We start from the raw sequence: 21,452 nt of genomic DNA, 5'->3' as shown, positions 1-21,452 counted from the left end.
GCCCCCGCCCGCCCCCGCCCGCCGCGCTCTCAGGCCCCGCCCACCATCCTCAGGCCCCGCCCGTGGCGCGCTTTGAGGCCACCAGGCCAGGAGGGCCATCCCGCTGGAGGCGCGTGCGGGAGCCCCGGTGCACACAGTTCCGGCGGACACACCTGGGGCTGGCGGTCGCCCCCGGGGTGGGGGATGGGGTGCTCGCCCGGACGTCGCCTCTACTGAGCATGCTCTCAGTCGAGGACCAGCGCGCGGGCTAGGGCTAGGGGCGCACCCCTATCGCCCTGCGGAGGGAGAGGAGACTGGGAGTCTCTCCTGGAGACACTATGGAGAAGTACCAGGTGCCAAGTTGTTCCCTGGTGGGGAGGCAGGGGTGACGAGAACCCGCCGGTTTGGGGCGAGCCAGGGACCTGGACCTCCTGCCATCTCCCCAACCCCCTACTGGTTTACCGGTCACAGCCCCCGGAGAGGTGGCCAATGGCCAGGTGCCACCCCAGGCCAGGGTCTGCCTCCAGCGCGTAGGGTGACCTCTGGTACCTCCATAGGTGACCTCCCGGGTGCCCTTTGCCTCTCCGGGCCTCAGTTTACCCCCCTCTCTAAAAGGATGGATGAAATGAAGGACTGTCTGAATACTTGATGGAAGAGAGCTCCCCTCTCCCTCCTCCACCTCTCCTTGGGCCCATGGAGACAGGACACCCTAAAGCGTCCAAAATTCAGAATCAGGAGCCCCCCAAACTCCTAACACAGGCCATCACTAGTCCCAGGTAGGAGGACTTGGGCCTTTTCCAGAGCTTGTGAAAATGTGTAAGATATGAAAAATTCACAGAACAAAAGAAAATCTGCAAAATAAAAATGAATGAATGTTTAATTAACTGCTTCTATACATAATATGTCAACTTCGTTAAATGTTAGATTCAGTCTTTGTAAAGATGTCATTAATTGGAAAACAATTTGTAAGTTAGATTTTTCTCACTTTGAGAGAACTCTGTTTGTGTGGGAGGACAGCTGGGGAGTCAGCCAGTGGTAAAGGAGATGAGTTTCTGGGGGCCAGAGAATTTTAAAGGCAAAGTTACTTTTTCAGGAAAAAACAATAGACTCCATCTGAGATACGAGTGTGTTTTACTGTTTAACCTGCCACTGAAGAGGGCCGAGGCATGTGCATTCTGAGACTGGCATAAGCTGCTTCGGGCGTTGTCCCCAGATTCCCGAAGCAGGATGCAGGCCACCCACAGGGGCTGGATCACAGAATCCAAGACTTGCCTGGACTCTGAGAGTCCCTAGACTCAGGATTCCATCTCCTGCATCCACTCCTCTGTGCCTTGCCAGGCCTCTTCCATCCTCTGACAGAGTAATCCCAGCGTCTGCCCCACCCCGTGGCCCTTGGCCTCCCTGCACAGAGTTCTGACATGGCAGCCCCGTCTCTGCAGGTTTGCTTCAAACCACAGGCTGCGGAGTCAGACCCCAGAGTTCGAGTCCCATCCAGGCCAGCTCGCTTATTAGCACTCTAGCCTCAGACACAAGGACCTCGAGCCATGTGCCTCGATTTCCTCTGACATGAACATGGAGATAGCAATAGTGCTGCTCACAGGCGGTGGCTGTAGAGTGCTTGGCACAGGGCCAGGCCACACATGGCTGTGACTATGCACCAATTATGGGCCAGTTAGTTTTTTGGTTTGGATGCTCAGTTCGGAGGTGGGTGTTGGAAGCTAGAATCATAGGTGGCTAGAGACAGTGAATAAAGCTCTGCTCCAGGGGGGTGCCAGCTCTTGGATGCCCACGGGTCCCTGTTGCACGTTGGAGAAGCGGTATAGGGTGGTGGAAAGGGCTCCAGAATTGGCCCCAGAGAGATGGGCTCAGGTTCCTCAGAGTTCTGGGCATTTCCTTCTCTGCAAAACGTGGTGGAGACACTCACTCTGCCAGCCTGCAGGAGAAGTTGCGGCAGGAGAGGTGATGGGGCTGAGCGTACTTTGAAAAGTGCAAAGTCACGTGCATTTCCTGAAAGCTTCTCTTTCTCTTGCTGGTAGATTTTGGGCCAGATGAGTCCTGGGGCCTTGGGGGTGAACCTGGTGGTGGAGGAAACAGAAAACAAAGTCAAGCATGTGATAAAGCAAGTAAGAGGGGGCTCCCGTGTGGGTGGTTCCCCCAGACATCCACTCGGCATCCCCGTGTTGGAGGAGGGCTTCCCGATGTGGCAGCGGGTTCCTCTCTGCCGTCAGTCACAGAGGCAGATCCAGTCGAGAGTAGACATGGGGTGGCCTGAGGCTCCTCGGGCTTCCCGGCACACCTGGCTCTCTCGCCTGGCTGGAGTAGGAAGGTGTCCGTTTTTACTTCAACAACCACGGCAGCCACACCTACCGTTTATTCAGCATGTGCTTCCTGCCGGGCTCATCTCATTCAGTCTCCCGCCAACCCTGCGAAGCAGGAACCGTGGCCCCCACTCTACAGCCAAGGGCAGGGAGGCTTGGCGAGGCTGCAGGCTAGCCAACGTTGCACAGGTCCCAAGAGCATTTGAATTCAGGCTTACCTCACCGGGGTCACCTTTTTACCAAAGGAGAGCCAGGACTGGGGTGGAGGAGGGGCGGGCAGGGGCTTGCCCAAGGTCACACAAGGCTAAGGGCAGGACGTCGGGCCCTGGGCCCTTCCACTACCTCCTCACCAAGGCTGGCATGGCAGGGTGGGGTACGGACCTGCGGGGGGAGAGCGCTTTGTGTGTCTAAGTCAGGGTGGTCCAGTTGAACAGAGGGTGTAGGAGAAGAGAGCTGCCTTAAAACAGAGTCCCCGGCACCCCCTCGTGGCGCATGGTGGTGGCTGGGAGACCATGGGATTGGTTTGACGGTGCACATGGAGGAGCCTCGTTGACATCAGCTGCTGGGGCCACCTCTGCTCAGCCAGGCCTCCAGCCTCTACCTGAGGGAGCTGAGCCTAGAGTCCTTACCTTCCTCCTGCTCCCCTGCAGGCCGGCCCCGTTGTCTCATCACGGGCCGGGCCGGTGGGGCAGGAGCCCACTGCCTTCTGGGCAATCAAGGAGCTTTTTAAAAAGCCAGTCAGTCTTTTCTTTTTTTAAAAAATGGAGGTCGGGTGCAGGTGGGGATTTGTGTCTCCTTCTAGTCTTTTCCCTAAGCATGTATAAACTTTGTTTTGACAAGAATGCCACAGAGATTGATAACTACCTTTTCACACTGAGTGTGTTACAAACACCATTTCATGCCACTGACACAACTTCCTCCTCTCCTGGCTGTGGTGGTCGCGTGACCCCATCGGCTCCATGTGCTGTAACTGACCCAACCATCCCCTCGTGTACGATAAGCACTTAGTCTGTTCTTGATTCTTCACTCTGTATAAACAACTCTGAAAAGCAATTTTTTTGAGGATCCATGATATCCTTGGGATAAATTCCTAGGGGCGGGGCTTCTAGGTCAAAAGATGTGACATGTCGAAGGCTTTCCGTATGTTTTGGCCCAATTCATCTATAAGCATGAGTCCTGGCACAGGAGGAAGGGAAGACAGACAGACTCTCTGCTGCTGTATCTGGGGTCTGTAAGGACCTGGGAATAAGCCACTGCCTCTGCATTTTCATCTGTGATCACCCCCAGTCACAAGAGGTGGTCATTCGGAGGTCTTAAGAGCAGAAGCTCTGGGCGAGGGTCTGGTATTAGATGCGGTGATAGTACGCGCCTGCTGTCTTTGCCACCAAGGACGTCAGAGACTCGAAGCTTGATGCTGCCCTTCCCACCAATCACCCTTTCCCTCCCCATGCATTCCCCCCCTGCCCCACCTTCAGTGACAGCGACAGTCTTTCCAATTTGGATAAGGAATGAAGTAGTGAGGTTGATGTGTGCCAACCAGAGCAGGGCTGTTTGGCTTTAAGGGCAACACATTATTTTCTTCTCTGCTTTCAAGATGGTCTGAGATGGATCTTCTAATGATTGGTCAGGGTTTATATTATGCTACCCCAAATTTATCCTTGCAACAGGAACAAAGATATTCTCATTCATCAGAGCATTTTTGGATCCCTGACTTAGGAATATCTCCGGGCCTCGTCTGGTGCCATGTGGTAGAAGCCTGGCACACCTGTGAATAATGATGGTGCTGATGGTGATGGCAATGGTGATTGATGATGGTGATGTTGGTGGTGGTGATGGTGATGAAGGTGATGGTGGTGGCGATGACTGTGATGGTGATGAGATAGTAATGCTGGCAATGGTGGTGATGGTGATAGGGGTGATGGTGATGATGGTAGTGGTGGTGGTGATGATTATGATAATGATGGTGGTGATTATGATGGTGATGAAATGGTGATGCTGGCAATGGTGGTGGTGATGATGATGATAGCGGTGATGGTGATGATGGTAGTGATGGTGGTGATGGTGGTGATGATTGTGGTGGTGATGATGATGATGATGGTGACGATGATGGTGATGATGATGGTGGTGATGTCGTGATGACGGTGGTGGTGATGGTGGTGGTGGTGGTTGGTGATGATGGTGGTGGTGGTGATGATGATGGTGGTGGTGGTGGTGATGATGATGACGGTGGTGGTGATGGTGGTGGTGGTGATGGTGATGATGGTGATGGTGATGATGGTGATGATGATGATGATGATGGTGGTGGTGATGGTGGTGATGATGGTGGTGATGGTGATGATGATGATGGTGATGATGATGATGGTGGTGGTGATGGTGATGATGATGGTGATGATGATGAAGATGATGGTGGTGATGATGATGATGATGGTGGTGATGATGGTGGTGATGGTGATGATGATGATGGTGGTGATGGTGATGATGATGGTGAGGATGATGATGATGGTGGTGATGGTGATGATGATGGTGATGATGATGGTGATGATGATGATGATGGTGGTGATGATGATGATGATGATGGTGGTGATGGTGGTGATGATGGTGGTGAGGGTGATGGTGATGATGATGATGATGGTGGTGATGGTGATGATGATGGTGATGATGATGATGATGGTGGTGATGATGATGATGGTGGTGATGGTGGTGATGATGGTGGTGATGACGGTGCTGGTCTGACGGCATGTTTACTAAGGTGGCGCTCTTGTACCCCACAGGTGGAATGTATTGATGAACATCAGGCCAACGAGGCTCTGGAGGAGGTAATTCTCTGGGTGGTTCCCTCTCTACGGGACATTTTGCAGAACACACAGAGACTGTTCTGTCCTCTCCTGTAGAATGACTGGATGGGAGCCTCAGTGAAGGCATGGAGGGTCAGAACCAGTTCTTTCCCCATGCTATGAAGCCAGAAACCCCCAGGTCATGAAGGGAGTCTGTACCCAAAACATTCATTTCTAAATCCAGGTGCAGACAACTTAGAATATACGTTCTCAGAGAAGATAAAGTTTCCGTGTTGGCCAGGGCCCTAGGCTAATCAACCAAGAACCATCTTTTAAAATATTGTTCCTTCAATTATAAAAATATTAGTTACAGGAGAAAATGTGGGAACTACAGAATCATCTTAACAAAGAAAATGTACATTCTTTCACATTCCTTCAATGGGCCAGTCAGAACCAACAAGAACATCCTGGTATAGGGGCGCCTGGGTGGCACAGTCATTAAGTATCTGCCTTCAGCTCAGGGCATGATCCCAGCTTTCTGGGATCGAGCCCCACGTCAGGCTCCTCCGCCCGAAAGGCTGCTTCTTCCTCTCCCACTCCCCCTGCTTGTGTTCCCTCTCTCGCTGGCTGTCTCTATCTCTGTCAAATAAAATCTTTTTAAAAAAAAAAAAAAAGAACATCCTGCTAGAGAACAACAGCAATGACAGCCACATGCACTTGGATTTGCTGGACAAAGGCTTTGAGCAGTTTTTCTTTGTTTCTCTTGAATCTCCCATGAAGCAAACATATCCCTCCTAGTTAACGGTTACTTGTTTGCCTTCTTTCCGGAATCCCCGGCTCCTGAGCTTGGCCAACAAACAGCAGTCCGGTCCACAGTGTGACTACTGTACAGCGAAGGACCCCGACCACATCCTGACAAAGTAGAGAGACTGTGGGAGACCCTCCCACAGCCCCCACACCACCACAGCTGTGCACATCCCTGTTCCCGTCCCCAGCCCACTAGGGGACCTGCTCTCGCAGCCAGCCTGCCACCACCAGTGGCTGTCCCCCTGGCTCCTGGTGGCCACGGCAGCCACGGCTGCAGCCCGACTGTGTGGGTCCTCCAAGCACCTTCATCCAGGAGCGGGGCCCTGGGGCCTCGAGGGCGCGCCACCCAGGAGGCAAACTGGGTGCAAATACAACAGTGTCCCACTTCCCTTGGGCCACACTGCCTTCTCCAGCTGCCCCCGACTGTGCTTTCTGTCCTCGGCATTAGGCACTTTGCCTGCAGCAGCTCACATTGGCCCTCGACTCCCCCGTGGGGCAGATACCACTGTTACTGCCGTTTTCAGATGAGGCTTGAGGCTCCCCGCACTTGCTGGAGAGACGGGACCCACACCAGCCCGTCTGGCTCCGAAGCACCAGGCTGCACCCCCTCCCCGCACCCCCTCCCCAGGCCTCTGCAGAGCTGGAGCTTGTGCCTGGGTTGGGACACGCAGCACAGAAGCACTTCCTGAGAAGCAGCGTCTCTGGAACGTCTCCACTTCCTCTGCCCCATGTCCCCGCAGCTGATGCCGCTGCTGAGGCTCCAGCATGCCCACGTCTCCGTATACCGGGAGCTCTTCATCATCTGGAAGAGCGAGGTGGGTCGGAGGGGACACCTTCAGGCTCAGCGGCCGGGCAGTGGCGCCAGGAGCAAGCGAGCTGAGCACAGGGCACCCCGATGCCATTATAACCCCCGAGCCGTAATGGTGGTGACTCTGAATGTGGCTGCCCCTGTCTCAGCACTTCCTGGGGGCCCTGCCGGGGGCTCTCCGGGCATCATCTCATATGAGCCCCCAAGAGTCTCAGCGTGGGGGGGGGGTTGCTAGATGACTTTAAAGAAGAAATAGAAGCTAAGAGAAACAAGTTCGTCCTGGGTGCCTACCCAGTCCGTGGCCCAGCCAGGAGGCGAAGCTGGGTAGCCCTGACTCCGGTGCCCTGTGCCTTCAGCTCCTGAGCTCGTCCTGCAGCCAAAGGCTCCGTGAGTCTGCCCTCTGAAGGTGGAGCTTTTGACTTCCGTGGAAGGAGGTGTAAGGAGCAGGCGTTACAGGAAGTCGGTCCCTGCTCTCCCCGGTATTTAGCATCAAATTGTCCTGGGCCTCTCGACCTTTGACTTGTGTGGCTCCTGCAGTTTACTAACTAGCTGCGTGGTCATGTTCAGACCTGGGGAGATCTGCAGGGTTGGAAGTACCATCCTCATTCCCCTGGGGCTCAGAGAGGTTAAGGAGCTCTCCAAGACCGCACAGCTAGTAACAGCCGAGTGGGGAGAAAAGCCCAAAACAAACAAACAAACAAAAAACACAGCTAAGTGGGATTCAAATCAGGGTCTTGTAAGGCCCCAAGCCCTATACTTCAGCCTGTAGGCTATAGGACTTTTGTCTTTACAGGGCTCCAGAATCTTGCAAATTATTCCAAATGGGACTGAGGGGGAGGTCGAGCAGGGGTGGGGCGGGGGGCCCAGAGGTGAAGGGAGGCTGCAAGGCTTCCTGGGTAGTGTCAGACCGTAACTGGACCTCCACATTAGGGCCCTCGTCTGGGGCAGACAACCAAGGGTTTGAGCAGGAGTGGAAGGTCCCCTCATACACGTCCCCTTCTCCAGCTGGGCCCTGAGAAAAGCCTTAGGGAGGGGCCATCACTGTGTGATGAGTATTTTCTGAGCACCCTGTAACACTCTCAAGGAGACACAGAAAAGCCAAGAGGACATTTCCCTGTGGAAGGAAAAACAGGGTCCCGTGAGAGCTCTGAGCTGAGGCCCCTGACCTGGTCTGCTGGAATCCCATTCCGGGCAGGCTCTTCTGAGGGAGGAAATGGACCGAAGCTAAGCCCTAAAGAATAAATAGTTACCCTGGGAAGAGGCAGGGTCCCGGGCACAGGGTTGTGTGTGTGCTGTGGCCAGAAGGCCTGGGCCACTTTCAGAAAAGTCCGAGGGGCTTCGTGTAGATGGAACCGGGGCACAGCGGGAAGGAGAGGGTAGATGAGGCTAGAGGAGTGAGCAGGAGCTGCCAGTGAGGGGCTCATACCCCACCGCTGGCAATGCTCCCACAGCCACTGCAGATGGTGGCCCAGTGGAGGGAGGCCCTGGGGCAGGGAACTTCGCAGATGCACCCAGGCCTGGGCATCTGGGGACCAGGACCGTGGCATCTGGCTAAGGCCTCATGTCCCCATCAGATCTCCTCTCTGTTCCTCTGCCTGGTGATGGAGTACAACGATGAAAGCTTTCAGAAGGTCATTGAGAAGAAGAGGGAGACAAGGACAGTCATTGACTCTGAAGTAAGGACACCGGGCCTGGGGACCACCTGGGCCTTCTGATGTCACAGGTTCAATCATTCAATCGGGGCAACGGGGCAGAGGGGAGGGCAGAGACTACTGGAGTCTGGCCCAATTTTTTCTTCCATTTATGTGTGAAAGTGTTTGCAGGGCGTAGCATGCACAAGTCTTAAGTGCACAGCCTGGCACTTTGTACGCAGGCAGACACCCACATAACCTCCCCCAGATCAAGACATGCCCGGAGCTCCAGAAGTCCCTGACCATGCCCACGGTTGGACTTCTGTCTCCAGAGATCCTCCTGCCTGCCCCGAAGTCCCCAGTAATGGCCTCACACAGCATGTCGCCTTTTGTGTCTGGTCTCTTACATGAGTGTGTCAGGAAATCATCCCCTCATGGCTTGGTGCCACCCCATCGTGTGGCCCCATTGGTCTGTGCATAGCCTAGCGCTGTGATCCTGCAGGAGGCTTCCAGTTTGAGGCCGTTGCCATGAACACTGCTGGGTGTGCTTACTGGCGGGCGGACCTCAACGCTCACCTTTTCTGGACGAACCCCTGGGCGGGCGGTTGTTGGACTGTAGAGCAGCTTTAGTGGATATCCCAGTGTCCAGGATGGTCCGGCTGACTTGGAGTTACTCCCAGCACAAGGTGTAAGCCTTCTAGTTCCTACTTCCTGGCCAACACTTGTCTTTTTCATTTTAATTAAAAATTGCATTTTAACTTGAGTTATCATGAGTGATCACAGGGAGTGCTTTTTAGCCATTTGGATTTTGTGCCTGTTCCAGTCTTTTGTCCACTTAAACATTGGGGTGGTTTGTCTTTTCTTATTGATCTGTAGATGTTCTTTACATATTGTGGATATGGGCATCCAGAGTGTCTTCTCCCAGTCGGTGGTTGGCCAGTTCACTTTCTTAATCGTGTCTTTTGATGAACAGAAGCTCTTCTTATTTTTAAGATTTTATTTATTTGAGAGAGAGAGCACACGTGCACACAAGCGGGGGGGGGGTGAGCAGGGAGCCTGACGCGGGGCTCAATCCTAGGACCCGGGATCATGACCTCAGCCAGAGGCAGATGCTTCACTGACGGAGCCACCCAGGCGCCCCCAGAAGTTCTTAATTGCAATGAAGACAGTTTATCAATGCCTCTCTTACTGTTAGTGCCTTTGAGCCTGTGTGAGAGCCCGGCCTGCCCCAAGGTCATGAAGATATTTCCCTGTTGTCTTTTGAGCTAGGTCGTTTTCGCTTTCACATTAGGGCTATGATCCACCCCAAGTAAATTCTGCCTGCTTTTGCTCTGAGCATCCCTCTGCTCGGGGGGCCTCTGGGCACCATCTTGCCCTTGAGGGCTTCCGAGGGGCACGTGGCTCCTCTCCCAACGTGGACCTCAGAAGTAGGCTCTGGAGTGGGTTTCAAACTTTCTGTTACTGGTGGAACCCTTTCAAGCACAACATGTGCTCAGAAACCCAGCAAGGAAGGCAAAGCTACTCTAATCAAGGGGCGTGGGAGGACGGGTGGAAGGTGGATGGGAAGAAGCCTGGGGTCCTGTTCACTCAGCCCCTCTCTGACACCCCTGGGTAGAATCTAGGGTTCCCAGGAACCTGGTTTGAAAATCACTGCTCTGGAAACCAGCTGGATCTCATTTCTGACACACAGCGTTTCCAGAACGTTCTTTGTCAGAGCTCTTTTCCTTCTAATGACATAGAGAGGCAAGCCCCAAGTAGGCAATAAAGGCTTCCATATCTCTGATAGCCACAAGGGGTGGGGCCCAGGTTGGAGTATCTCTGGTATGGGGACAGGAGTGTGGGGTCTGTAAAAGAGGGCGTTGCCCTGGCTGACATGGCTGTCCTGTCTGGAGAGCCCCGCGCACTTTAGCCTGAAAGGGACCTGAGGCAGAAATCTCTTGCACTGGCTCTGAGCTTTTCTGTAGCTTTGGGTCCATCCAAAGAAGCAAGGAGAGAACATTCCATGATCCCGCTGGCTGCTTTGAGGGGTCGCTGACCTGCCTCAGCCAGCTGCCGGGAGACCCCCCCTCCAATCATGGCATCTCTCGCTCTTTCCCCAGTGGATGCAGAACGTGCTGGGCCAGGTGTTGGACGCGCTGGAGTACCTGCACCAACTGGACATCATCCACAGGTGACTGCGGGTGGCCAGGCTGCTTCAGGAGAAAGGGCGCAGAGTTCCCTCGGGCGCCCATACCCCTGGGCAGGATCAGGGCAGAGAGGTGTGGCCGGGGTCAGCGCCGCCAGGATAAGCACGGGCCCCTTTCCAGAGCCCCTCCCGGGCTTACAGAGAATGCTGCCCCCTCCACGTCACCTGCAGTGATTCACCCAGCTTCATGAGTGGACGCTGACCGGGGCAGGTTGGTTCTAAAGTGCAGGGTGAGCAGCCCGATAACAGCACTAGGAAGGAAGCAATTAGGCTGCGCGCCGTGGCCTCTGGTCAGGTGGCGGGCTGCAGCTCTCCCCGGGGCTGAGCTTTAGACCCACCAGCGGCAGGGCCGTGGCATCCACAGTCTGCATGGGCTGGGAACGGCTGCAGATTGGATCAGCATCAGATCTAAAGGAGGAGAGAAGAACCATGTGGATCCTATGGACAAAGAAAATGCCCATGATTTAGTGTTAATGTCACTGAACATTACAGAATGGTTGAAAACAGCCCCCCAAACAAATGCATAGCTGAGATCTGGAGGGAGGTGAGCAGATGTTGGCAGAAAAACGGCAGAAGGATTGGGTATTTTCCTACTTGTAGTTGGCTTGTTGTTTTGCAATTTAAAATAACTGAGTGTATTTTATTTCTGTAGGAAACACTATTTAAAAACTGGGCTGCAAAGGGGACGTTTGTTGAGAGAAGGGCAGAACTGGGTGGGGTGGGGAGCAGGGCATGAGGTTCAGGGTGCACCGGCCCCCACCCTGGGAGGGTTGTGTGGCCTGCAGGTGGTGGGTGGAAAGGTGGGCAGGCCCCCAGAGGAAGGTCCTGCCTCTTGGTTTCAGGAATCTCAAGCCCTCCAACATAGCCCTTGTCAGCACCAACCACTGCAAATTACAGGACCTGAGCTCCCACGCACTGATGACAGACAAAGCCAAGTGGAACATCCGTGCAGAGGAAGGTGGCCAGGGTCCTCCCGGGCTGTGGGACAGGAGTGGCTGGGGAGCCGTGGGGGAGGGGCCATTCACCCAAGTGGGGTGACCCTCCTGGAGTCCAGAGGGCAGCGGCTGGAGCTGGAACAAGGCAACATCAAACCTCTCCTTGCTCAGAAGTTCCCACAGACCCCCGTGGGCTTATGTGGGCTCCAAAGAGACCCCCTTGCCTGGGTTGTAACTGAGCAGGAGGACCACCATGCCGGGGGGTGGGTGCATGCAGGCAGGATCCAAAAGACACCCAGAAAATGTTAACCTTCATGGAAGGAGAAGAATGGCCCTTAGAAGGAGATGGGGGCTAGTGGATGCCACACACTGGTGAGAGCTGGATTACTTTACTGAGTCCTAAAAATCACCAAGGAGATGGCAGATGTGGGGAGGAAGGGGCGGTGGGTTCTCCTTCCTTTGAAAAGACGGCGGCGCAGAGGGAGCCGGTCTTCAAGCCGGTACCAGCCGTCAGGGACGGAGACAGTAAGCACAGTTGAGAGTTTCAGAGTCCTGCGTGCACAGAGGATATATGCACGGATGGACGGATGGGTGGATGGACGGGTGAGTGGGGAGAGCTGCCAGAGGTGTAGACGGCCGGGGTCCTTGGAGTCCACCCCTTTCTGTTTGGCTGAGGAACGACGGTCCAGAGGGGGAGGGGCTGCTGAGGTCCCACAGGAACTAACAGACTGTTGACCCTGTATTGAGGCTCCTTCTCTGGGGTTCAGGGTTAGAAACTAGGGTGGGGCAACGGGCGTTCTGCCCTTTAGAGGCAACAGTCCGACCTCTAGAGGAGCAAGATGTTTAAAGAGGATGGAAGTTCCAGCCTTCTTGGCACAGGCCTCTTTTGAACCACATCTGCAGCCACATAAGGCCCAGAGATGTGCGTGGGCACACAGGGGTCAGCCTGGTTGGGCACATGCCCAGGTGGGCAGCCTCGCTGGCTGAAGACCGGCGCCCTCGTCCTTTCCCTCCATAGATGGCATCTCTACCTCCCCTCCCTTTCTGAGCTGCTTGCTCCCCCATCGAGCACAGGACTCACGCATCTGACACCTTCTCCTGCCAACAGACCCTTTTCAGAAGTCCTGGATGGCCCCTGAAGCTCTCAACTTCTCCTTCAGCCAGAAATCGGACATCTGGTCCCTGGGCTGCATCATTCTCGACATGGTCAGCTGCTCCTTCATAAATGTGAGCTGCCTTCCGCCTGCCCCTCCCCCCACACCCTGCACCCCACATCCCCAGAAAACTGACTCTGCTCACCTTGGCTCAATGGGGGCACATTCTCCCCACCTGCACTCTCCTGCCTAGCTCTGTCCCTCCAAGGGGCTGTGTGGAAACCCCCATCCCGCCTGCTGGGGCACCCCGAACTCAATGTTTGGCCTTTGGGGCCCTGGCGTGGTGATGCAGATGACTGAGATACTCAAACCGCCCCATGGCTAGCCCTCATGGGGGTCTCCCTGCCTCCTTATGGATGAGAAAAGCGAGTTCAGGTGCACCAGTCGGCGCATGGTGGGAGGCACACCAAGGAAACCGGACCCCGGGGGGCCTGATGGCACCTCGGGACCCCGGGCGGCTGTGCAGGCTCACGTCCCTAGTCTTCCCACCTCTGGCCCTCTTGCCAGCTCGCCCTGGGGCACGGTCGGGGTTGGGCCGATGGAGCAGTGCTGTCTGCGTCCCCTCAGAGAGTAGAAGCCATGCATCTGCGAAAGTCCATCCGGAGCGTCCCGGAAGGCCTGACAGGTGTCCTGCAGACCATGGAGGAGAAGAAGATCCCCGATGTGGAGACCTTCCGTTCTCTTCTGCCTTTGATGCTGCAGATCAACCCCTCGGAGCGCATAACGGTCAGGTGAGCCCAGGGGCTGCGGCTGCATTTTGATCTTTCCGTGCGTCTTTCGCCATCTCTCCGCCGTCCTCCGTACACGGCCACTTTAATGCCACAAGCGCGCTGACTCCTCCGTGGCCCACTGGGCTTTTCGGAGTGTGGCCCATCCCAAACTGCAGTAGCGGCAGGCATACCTCTGAGCCCTGGGGCCGACACAGCCGACTTCTCCCCCCAGCGCGGAGATCCCTGAGGCCCAGCAGCGTGTTTTAATTGGAGTTTATCTTAAAACGAGAAGGAAGGAAGGAACACACAGCAGTGAATCCAGCCTGGGTTCTCTTCGCCTTTATACCAACACAGTCGTAAAATCTGATTGTTCAACATATTTTATGGAGGACGGGGACCACCCCCGTGCCCCGCACCCGGGAGCAAGCCCGGGCCCTTCCTGGAGGTGGGACTGCTGGGCGCCAGCTGGGCGTGCTGGCACCAGCGGAGAGGTGCGACCAAATGGAATCCCAAACAGGAGGGTGGAGACCGGGGGTCTGCCTGGCGGCCTGCAGATGGGAGCCCCACAGAGAGCTCATCCCGTCTCCACTCCTCTCCAGGGATGTGATCCACATCACCTTTGTGAACAGCAACTTCCGGTCCTCCAGTGTCACACTGACCCTGCACCAGCAGGTGGTACCTGCCTTCGTCACCGACCTGCTGCTGGAAAGTAACGTGGCCAGCATTTTAGGTGATGGTGGGGACCCAGAGGGGGAGGGAACTGTTGTTTCAGCTCTGGGGGGCGGGTGGTGTCAGTGCAGTCCTACCCTGGAGTGCTCCTGACACGTGGCCGGGGGGTTGGAAGGCTTCGCGGCTCTCCCCTCCATCCCACCCCAGGCACCGTATTGCTCAGGGTACCCTCCCTCGCTCCTGTCACCTATACCACGGTTCATCTAAATGCCTGGCCCGTCTGTTTCCCCTCCCCTCCTGCTACACAGTCCTCATGACAGCTGGACAGCCCCCCACTGTCACAACCCCTGGAGCCCTTGCTGTTTGCTTCACACCCTGGCACACGGTGATCCCCGTGCCCAGTGCAGCTGCTCCACTTGGCCGCCGTTCTGTGTGGCTTCTACACGCCCAGCCACGGGAGTGGGCACGGCGGTGGCCCTGGATGGGCAGGCGCGTCCCTGCAGGGGCTCCGTCTGCCGTGGGACACGGGCAGGCCTCCGCTGAGGGTGCCGCCAGTGACCTGGCACAGTGCTCGCTCACCACATAGCACCTTGTCTCCACCACATGTCCCTCGTGGGGGGCTCCTCGCAGCTCCCAGCACAGGGACTGCACAACCCCCACCCCAGGGTCTTGGGTGAAGAGTGGGTCTACAGGCCACCTACAGTCGAGTGCGACTCCACCACCCATCCCTCTGTGTTCTGGGTGCTCTGCTCACTCCCTCCTCTCCGTCCCTGGCGCCCTGCACTGGTTGCTTGTGACAGGGGACTCCTCCCCCATCTGCCGCCTCTGCCCCCACTTCCGGGGAAGGGACGCTCTCTAGGCCCTAGCTTCTGTTTCCCCGCATCTTATGGCTGGGGCTTTGGAGGCAGGCAGCTGGGTCCGATGGAAGCCCATCACCCACCAGCTCAGCGGCCTTGAGCGAGTCGCCCTCTCTGAGCCTGTTTGCTCATCTAAAGTAAGGAGCACCACAGGGCCCATTTGTGGGCCGCTCCAAGGTGCACGGTGGCCCGACACGGGTGGAGGAGGGGTTCGGAGTCGGCCACGGGATAAGGAAGGGGTCTCCGATGTGCACAGTCGGACACTGCGCTCATTGTGGGGGCGGGGGTCGTTTGTTATGAATCAAAGGCAAAGAGCCCTGCAGGGAGGCTCAGAGCAGCAGTGGAAAGAGCCCTGGGCTCCAGGGAGAGCTTGGGCTGTCTTGAGCCTCAAGTGAGGATCCAAGACAGGCTTGGGATTGATTCTGGACCAGCTGCTAAGCCTGCGAAGTGGGGGTGAGAAGAGCGCCACCTCATGCCCTATTGCATGGATCTGTGAACAGCGAGGCGCCCCGGCCCTCTGAAGCCTCCTGCCCATGTGCTCCTGTCTCCTGCAGAGGTCATGCAGAACTTCTCCAGCAGACCTGAAGTCCAGCTCAGAGCCATGAAGAGACTCCTAAGAATGCCTGATGATCAGCTAGGTAGACCCCCCACGCGCCTACCTTCCCCCGCTCCTCCGGGGCTCACCTTGTGGCCCAGGCCTGGGGGGGGGGCTGTGGCCCTTCACTCTGAGCTCTCCTAGAGGGGCTCTCCTACACCTCCGGGGCTTGCTTGTCTTCCCACCTGCTTGGAGTTCTTCCCGTGTCACCCCTTTTGCCCAGCAGAAGGGGGAGATGGGGTGGCTCGGTATGGCAAGTGTGTAGCGACCCGCCCTCACGTGGTTCTTACGGGTTCTTAGTAAGGATCCCATCTCTTCCACCCTCTCCATCAATGGCTGGGTTCTTGCTAATTGTCCAGTCGCATAAACGGCACTGAATACCCCGGAGCGTGGGCCCTGGTATGCTGTGTGAGCGCTGCTGTGGGATAAATTCCTAGGTGCTCAGGGTATAAATATTTCACAGTGTCACAGATGCTGCCAGTTACCCACCTAGCAAGAGTGCACGACAGCGTCTCTCCCCAATGCTGTCCGTCAAGGAGCGTTCTTGTCTTTCACATTTTGCCAAAATAGTGTTTCATAAAATCTCTCCATTCAACTTGCCTCACCAGCCTGAAAATTATACTCACTCACTCATCCATCCATCAGTCCTCCATCCACCCCACATCTGTCCATTTGTCTACCCATCCATCGACCGACTGTCCATCTGTCCTTCCACAGGTTTGTTCCAGGGGCTGGGGCATCAGAGATGGCAGAGGCCGGGTTCCACTGACCCCTTGCCTTTCCCTCTCCCTCCTCCTTCCCCTGGACCCCTTCTGGAGCTAGGCTGTGGCCACAAGAGTCCACGGGGAGAGTGGAGGGAGCCAGACTCACTGGGAGGCAGCTTAGCTGTGCCGGGCCTCCTGGGGCCAGGGCTCTTGTTCTGCCTGTCCTCACTGCGAGCCCGAGATGGAGGGCTCTCGCTCCCCACTCTTCCGACGCAGGCAAGGGGCACCGTGGGGACTGAACCTTCCGCGGCCTACCACTGCCTCTCACCCCCTCCCCCGTGCAGCAGCACAAGGAAAGTCCGTGAGACCCGCGGACAGACGCCCACACTCAGGGCAGTTATGGCCACGCACTCGAGTCAGACAGGCTGGGTTCAAAGCAAGTGCTTTCGTCTCTCCGACCCTGTTCTCTCACCTGTAAGAGCGACAGGAAGGCTGTACCTCGGAGAGCTGCGGGAGAGGGGTGCCCAGGGCAGCCGCGCGTCGGGTGCTCAATCAGCACCCTCTTCACTCGCCTACTCGTCCGTCCAGGGGCCCGTGCGCGATGCCTTGTAAACTCCCAGCAGCAATGGGCTCCCTGGTCCATACACCCTCCCAGCCCCTGCTCCTGGGCCGAGGCTCACCCCTGCCACCCGGCCCTGCCAGGTCTGCCTTGGCCGATGGAGCTGGTAGAGGCGTTGATCGCCATCATGAAGCAACACGAGAGGATCCTTGACATACAGCTGTGTGCCTGCTCCCTGCTGCTGCGCAGCCTGGGTCAAGGTGGGTGCGGAGCTTACCCTGGCACCTTGTCCCAGACCCGGCAGAGCCCTGGAAACCAGCACTGGCTGCCTGGGGCCACTTCCTCACCGGCCATGTGGGCTGGGCAGGGCCTATCCCTTCCGTCCTCCACCCCACCATGCAACCAGCAGTGATGGGGACCTGCTCCAGGACAAGGCTGACCTTGGCTTTCTCCAGGCAAAGTGGGGGCACGCCCCCCCCAACCAGGGAGGGAGCAGCCCTGCAGGCTACCTGCCCACGACCCCCAGGTGTGTGAGGTAAGCCGGGCATCTCCCTTGGCCCGAGCAGCGCTGGCACAGGACCCGGCCGCCGAGATGCCGAGCGACAGCTCCGTCATCTCCGTCCTGCTAAGCAGCACGTGGAGCCACCCCGAGTCCGAGCAGCTCGTGGTCATGGTCTACAGCCTGCTCACCGTCCTCTCCAGCCAGGGTGGGTCCGCCTGGCCCTCCTAGCTCTGCGGGCGGGGGGGGGGCGCCCCGAGATGGCACGGTTGCACTGCCTTCGCCGGCTCTGTTCCGCATGCTTGTCCTGTTTTGTCTCTTGATGGGAAGCTTCCATGTGAGCGTCACCTGTTCCCTCCACAAATATGCAGACATTGACTGGGTGCCAGGTGCCACTGCAGGCTTCACGTGGCATCTGCCACCTCGCCCACCTCCACTTCAGGGGAGCACCTGTGCTCCTGAGGCCACCAGCCAACCAGGCAGTGGGTGGCAGGACTGGGGATGCTGTGGAGAACCAAGGGCCACACACACCTTACACCGCCCCCGCCCGCCTCCTTGGGTCAGCGTGCTTCTTCCCTGTGGGCAGCTGGTCCCTCCCAAGGGAGGGACACCTGCACTCTGCTCCTCACCCCGCTTGACTGGATCCCACTTCTGGGAGTGAGCAGGGGGGCTATGAATATGCACGTCAGGACAACAGGCGTACATCAGAGCCATCGGGCAAACTGGGTGTCAGCTCACGCACCAGGAAAGATGAAATCATTGCTCCCACCTCAGGAGGCTCAGGCCTGCTCTGTGTGGACCCAGGAGGCCGGTCCCAGCCCAGTCATGGGATGGGCAATATAGGGACTGGTGACCCAGGGGACAGACTATGTCCTCTTGTTTCGGGGCCCCACACTGGGTATGATCAGCCCAGAGTAAATGCCCAGAAATGCAGGACCCATGGGCCTGTAGTGGGCAAGGACCGTGGAAGGAGGCGGTGCTCAGGGAAGGCTTCCTGGAGGAAGGGGTTCTCCGTGGCCCTAATTCTGGGGCCCACCCACAGAATCGGCCTCAGAGAAGCTGCAGAAGGCTGGGCTGTTTGAGCATATCCTGGAACACCTGAGCACCTTCTCCACGAACAGGGACATCTGCATCAACGGCCTGAGCCTGCTCTGGGCCCTGATGGTGGACGGTGAGGGGGCCCCTCCTCCCACTCTCCTGCCGGGGGTGGGGAGGGCTGCTACCCTTATCACCTGACAGCCTTCAAGGGCCTCCACGGTCTGGCCCTTAAGCACTTCAGGGGCAGAGCCCACAAAAAGGCTCCTCTGAGAGTCTGGAAGCAGAGGAAAAACAGCGGGGGAAGGGGCGGGGGGGGGCGCTGCACCCGGCAGAGGCAGGACCTCCTGTCCTGATGGGGTAGGTCCTCAGACTCTGGTGGCTCCTGCCCTGGGAACCTCTCTACCTGCCACACATCCTGGGATTTCCTGGCAGTCCCTGGTTTCTGATGGTCGCTTGGCACCCTACTCTTACTCTAGCTTCAGAAAAGGGCCCCCAGGCTGTGCTGTCTCCTCTCCAGGCCCCATCTTGGCCTTCCCGCCATCTGGGCATTTGATCTAAGAGAAAGAGGGCTCCAGGCCACGGAGAGCCTGGGAAACAAGAGAGCACTGTCCACATCCCAAGTGCAAAGTCCCCCAAGACCAGTTGGGGGCAGAGTGTCCCTACCCTCCAAAAACTCCCCTTACCTGACCTCTCCCCAACAACTTTGGCGCTGTTGTCCTTGGGGAGAGGGAGGGGATGTGCACTGCTGCGTGCACTCAAGAGCTACGTGTCCCCTCCATCCCGCCCTGGTTCCAGCTATCATTGTGAACAAGGCCCCTCTGGAGAAAGCCCCGGTCCTCATTGCCGAGGTGCTGGCCGCCTACCCCATGGACGCGGAGATGGCTGAAGCCGGCTGCGCGGTCTTCTGGCTGCTGTCCCTGCTGGGTGAGCAGCCTGGGCTGGGAAGCGTGCCCCACCCACAAGGCCACGAGGCCTGAACTAGGCCCTCCGCAGGTTGCATAAGGGAGCACCAGTTTGAAGACGTGGCGGCCCTGTTCCTGCGAAGCGTCCGGCTGTGCCAGGACAGAGTCCCGCTGGTGAACAAAGCCTACCGGGGACTGGCCAGCCTCGCGAAGGTGTCCGGTGAGCCCGGTTGTGGACGGGGCTACCACTAGGAGGTGGGGGCAAAACTCGGCACGGCATGTCTGCCGGCTGCCCACAAAGCCAACACACAAGCAAAAGAATCGAGAAAGGCACAGAACAGTCTACAGCTCCTCCATCCGGAAGTTGCCATGGAGACCTTCCCATACATGCTTTCCCCCTGAATGCTATACTGTGATTCTCTTTCCCTGTCCACAAACACATACTAGGTCTGCACAGGTATCCCTAACAGGTTTGGCTTCTCAGAACAGCCCAAGAGCCAGGTCCCACCTCCATAACAGGAACACTGTTACTCAGTGCACAGCGCCTGGCACTGTGACGGGTTCACGGCACCACAACCCCTCGGAGACACTTGGGGCCTGCAGATGGGACAAGGCTGCCAGCTGGGGTGTGAGTGGGGCTTCAGCCAACTCTGTGTCCCAGGCAGATGCACAAGGTGGGCTGGGGGCCAAGGGCTGGCCAGGCCTCTGTCCGCTTATCAGCCTGTTGTCTGGGCCCGAGGAAGGGAGTGTGGCCACCCTCACTCCTGGGACGGAGGCTCCAAGGAGCACTGGCAGGGTCTTCTTTCCCAGTTAGACACCCTGGGCTCCAGGGCTCTCCCCCAGCCTGAGGTCCCACCCACACAGGTCTGCATCAGTTGTCCACCTTTAGGGGACAGGAGGGGAGGCTGAGGTCCTGAGGGCAAAGGGACCTGGCTCAGCAATGGAGGAGGGGGTGGTCAAAGCCCAGGGCCAGCATGTGGGAGAGAACGGGCTTTGCCACCTACCTACTGGCTGGGACACTCAAGTCATCCTACCAGATTGTCAGATGCCCCAGGCTCCAGAAGGGTCTGATGCGTAACACCTACACAGGTCCCCAGCCCCTCGAGAGTCAGGGTCTAACCCCTAACTGGGGGTGCACATGTGCAGCGCTGGAGCTCCCCCCGCGCCCACCCTGTAGGCGCACTCTGCGATGCGCTCTAGCACTTCTCGTGCCCACAGCCTGAGGCCACCCCGAGGACAGGAGCCTTCTGCTCAGAGAGGGAGGTGGGGTTTACACGTCCCACCTGGGGGCACGCCGACCTCAGATGTCCCCAGACGGCAGGAAACTGGCCGCCTCTGCCAGTGGCTGAGGTCCTTGCTACCCTAAGCGCTTGGGACTCTCTCAACGACCCTAAGAACTTGGTACCACCGTCACCCCACTTGCTAGAGGACACCAAAGCATCGGCAGCCGGAGTGAATGCACACCCCCTGCCCCCCAGAGCTGGCGGCCCTGCAGGTGGTGGTGCCCGAGGAGGGCGGCAGCGGCCTCGACCTCATCCAGGAGACGTACCAGCTGTACAAGGACGACCCCGAGGTGGTGGAGAACATCTGTGCGCTGCTGGCCCACCTGACTTCCTACAGTGAGAATCCCCCGCCCCTCCCGGACACCAGGGGTCAGAGGCACCCCACTCGCAGCTCTAACTGGTGAGGGGAAGGGAAGGAACCGCATCATCACTTCCTGCTGGTTCGACAGGAGAGCACACTAGGCACCAGGCGCCGCTGACCGTGGGGGATACCCAGCTCCTCAGCCTCCCAGGCAGCGTGCGGGTCGGGCTGAGCTGGAGGGGGATGGGCCCAGCCTGGTCCTGCTGGCCTCCTCAGAAGCGCCCCGGCTGGGGTTGTGGGGGCATCGGGCTGGCCGCGCCCTGACCTCAGGACCCTCTGCTCTGCCCACAGAGGAGATCCTGCCTGAGCTGGTGTCCAGCGGCATCCAGCCCCTGGTCCAGGAGATCAAGGAGCGCTTCACCTCCAGCCTCGTGAGTATCGGCGGGGGCCCACAAGCCAGGCCTCCCACCTGCTTCTACAGTCAGATTCCAGTGGCACGGAGTCCAGGGCCTAGAACGAGAGGTTTGTGCAGAGCAACTCGAGTCTGTGTGTATAGTTTTTATGATTCTTCTCTTTCCAGGAGCTGGTTTCATACGCAGAGACGGTGCTCCTAAGGCTGGAAGCCACCACGCCACCCAGCTCCGCGGGAGGACAGTCGGCTCTGCCCTGAGGACGACGGTCGGCTCTGCCTCCCGCACCCCACCTCCCTGTGCCTTCTCTCCTGCCCCTTCTTTCCTTGTATGA

The 21,452-nt window shown here is 57.6% G+C and overlaps 1 protein-coding gene across 5 annotated transcripts; it reads left to right on the top strand.

Moving 5' to 3' along the window:
• The first annotated feature begins 91 nt into the window (after window positions 1-91).
• On the top strand, window positions 92-21,427 carry STKLD1 (serine/threonine kinase like domain containing 1). Of its 5 annotated transcripts, XM_034664775.1 has the most exons (19): window positions 92-332; window positions 2,016-2,102; window positions 5,069-5,113; window positions 6,619-6,693; window positions 8,261-8,362; window positions 10,417-10,487; window positions 11,345-11,460; window positions 12,546-12,664; window positions 13,159-13,322; window positions 13,901-14,031; window positions 15,382-15,465; window positions 16,829-16,945; window positions 17,252-17,392; window positions 18,227-18,355; window positions 19,018-19,146; window positions 19,216-19,344; window positions 20,603-20,743; window positions 21,060-21,139; window positions 21,289-21,427. In XM_034664775.1, exons 1-19 carry the CDS (start codon window positions 318-320, stop codon window positions 21,376-21,378), a joined length of 1,965 nt encoding a protein of 654 aa, XP_034520666.1. In that variant the 5' UTR covers window positions 92-317; the 3' UTR covers window positions 21,379-21,427. The 5 variants fall into 5 exon arrangements, with proteins under 5 accessions (XP_034520666.1, XP_034520670.1, XP_034520668.1 ...); XM_034664779.1 differs by lacking the exons at window positions 92-332; window positions 8,261-8,362; window positions 11,345-11,460 and having other exon boundaries at window positions 2,022-2,102; XM_034664777.1 differs by lacking the exons at window positions 92-332; window positions 2,016-2,102; window positions 11,345-11,460.
• The last annotated feature ends 25 nt before the right edge of the window (window positions 21,428-21,452 follow it).

This window comes from Ailuropoda melanoleuca, chromosome 7 (genome assembly GCF_002007445.2).
Source record: "Ailuropoda melanoleuca isolate Jingjing chromosome 7, ASM200744v2, whole genome shotgun sequence".
Taxonomy (NCBI): Eukaryota; Metazoa; Chordata; class Mammalia; order Carnivora; family Ursidae; genus Ailuropoda; species Ailuropoda melanoleuca.
This window is presented reverse-complemented; position numbering and strand designations above follow the sequence as displayed.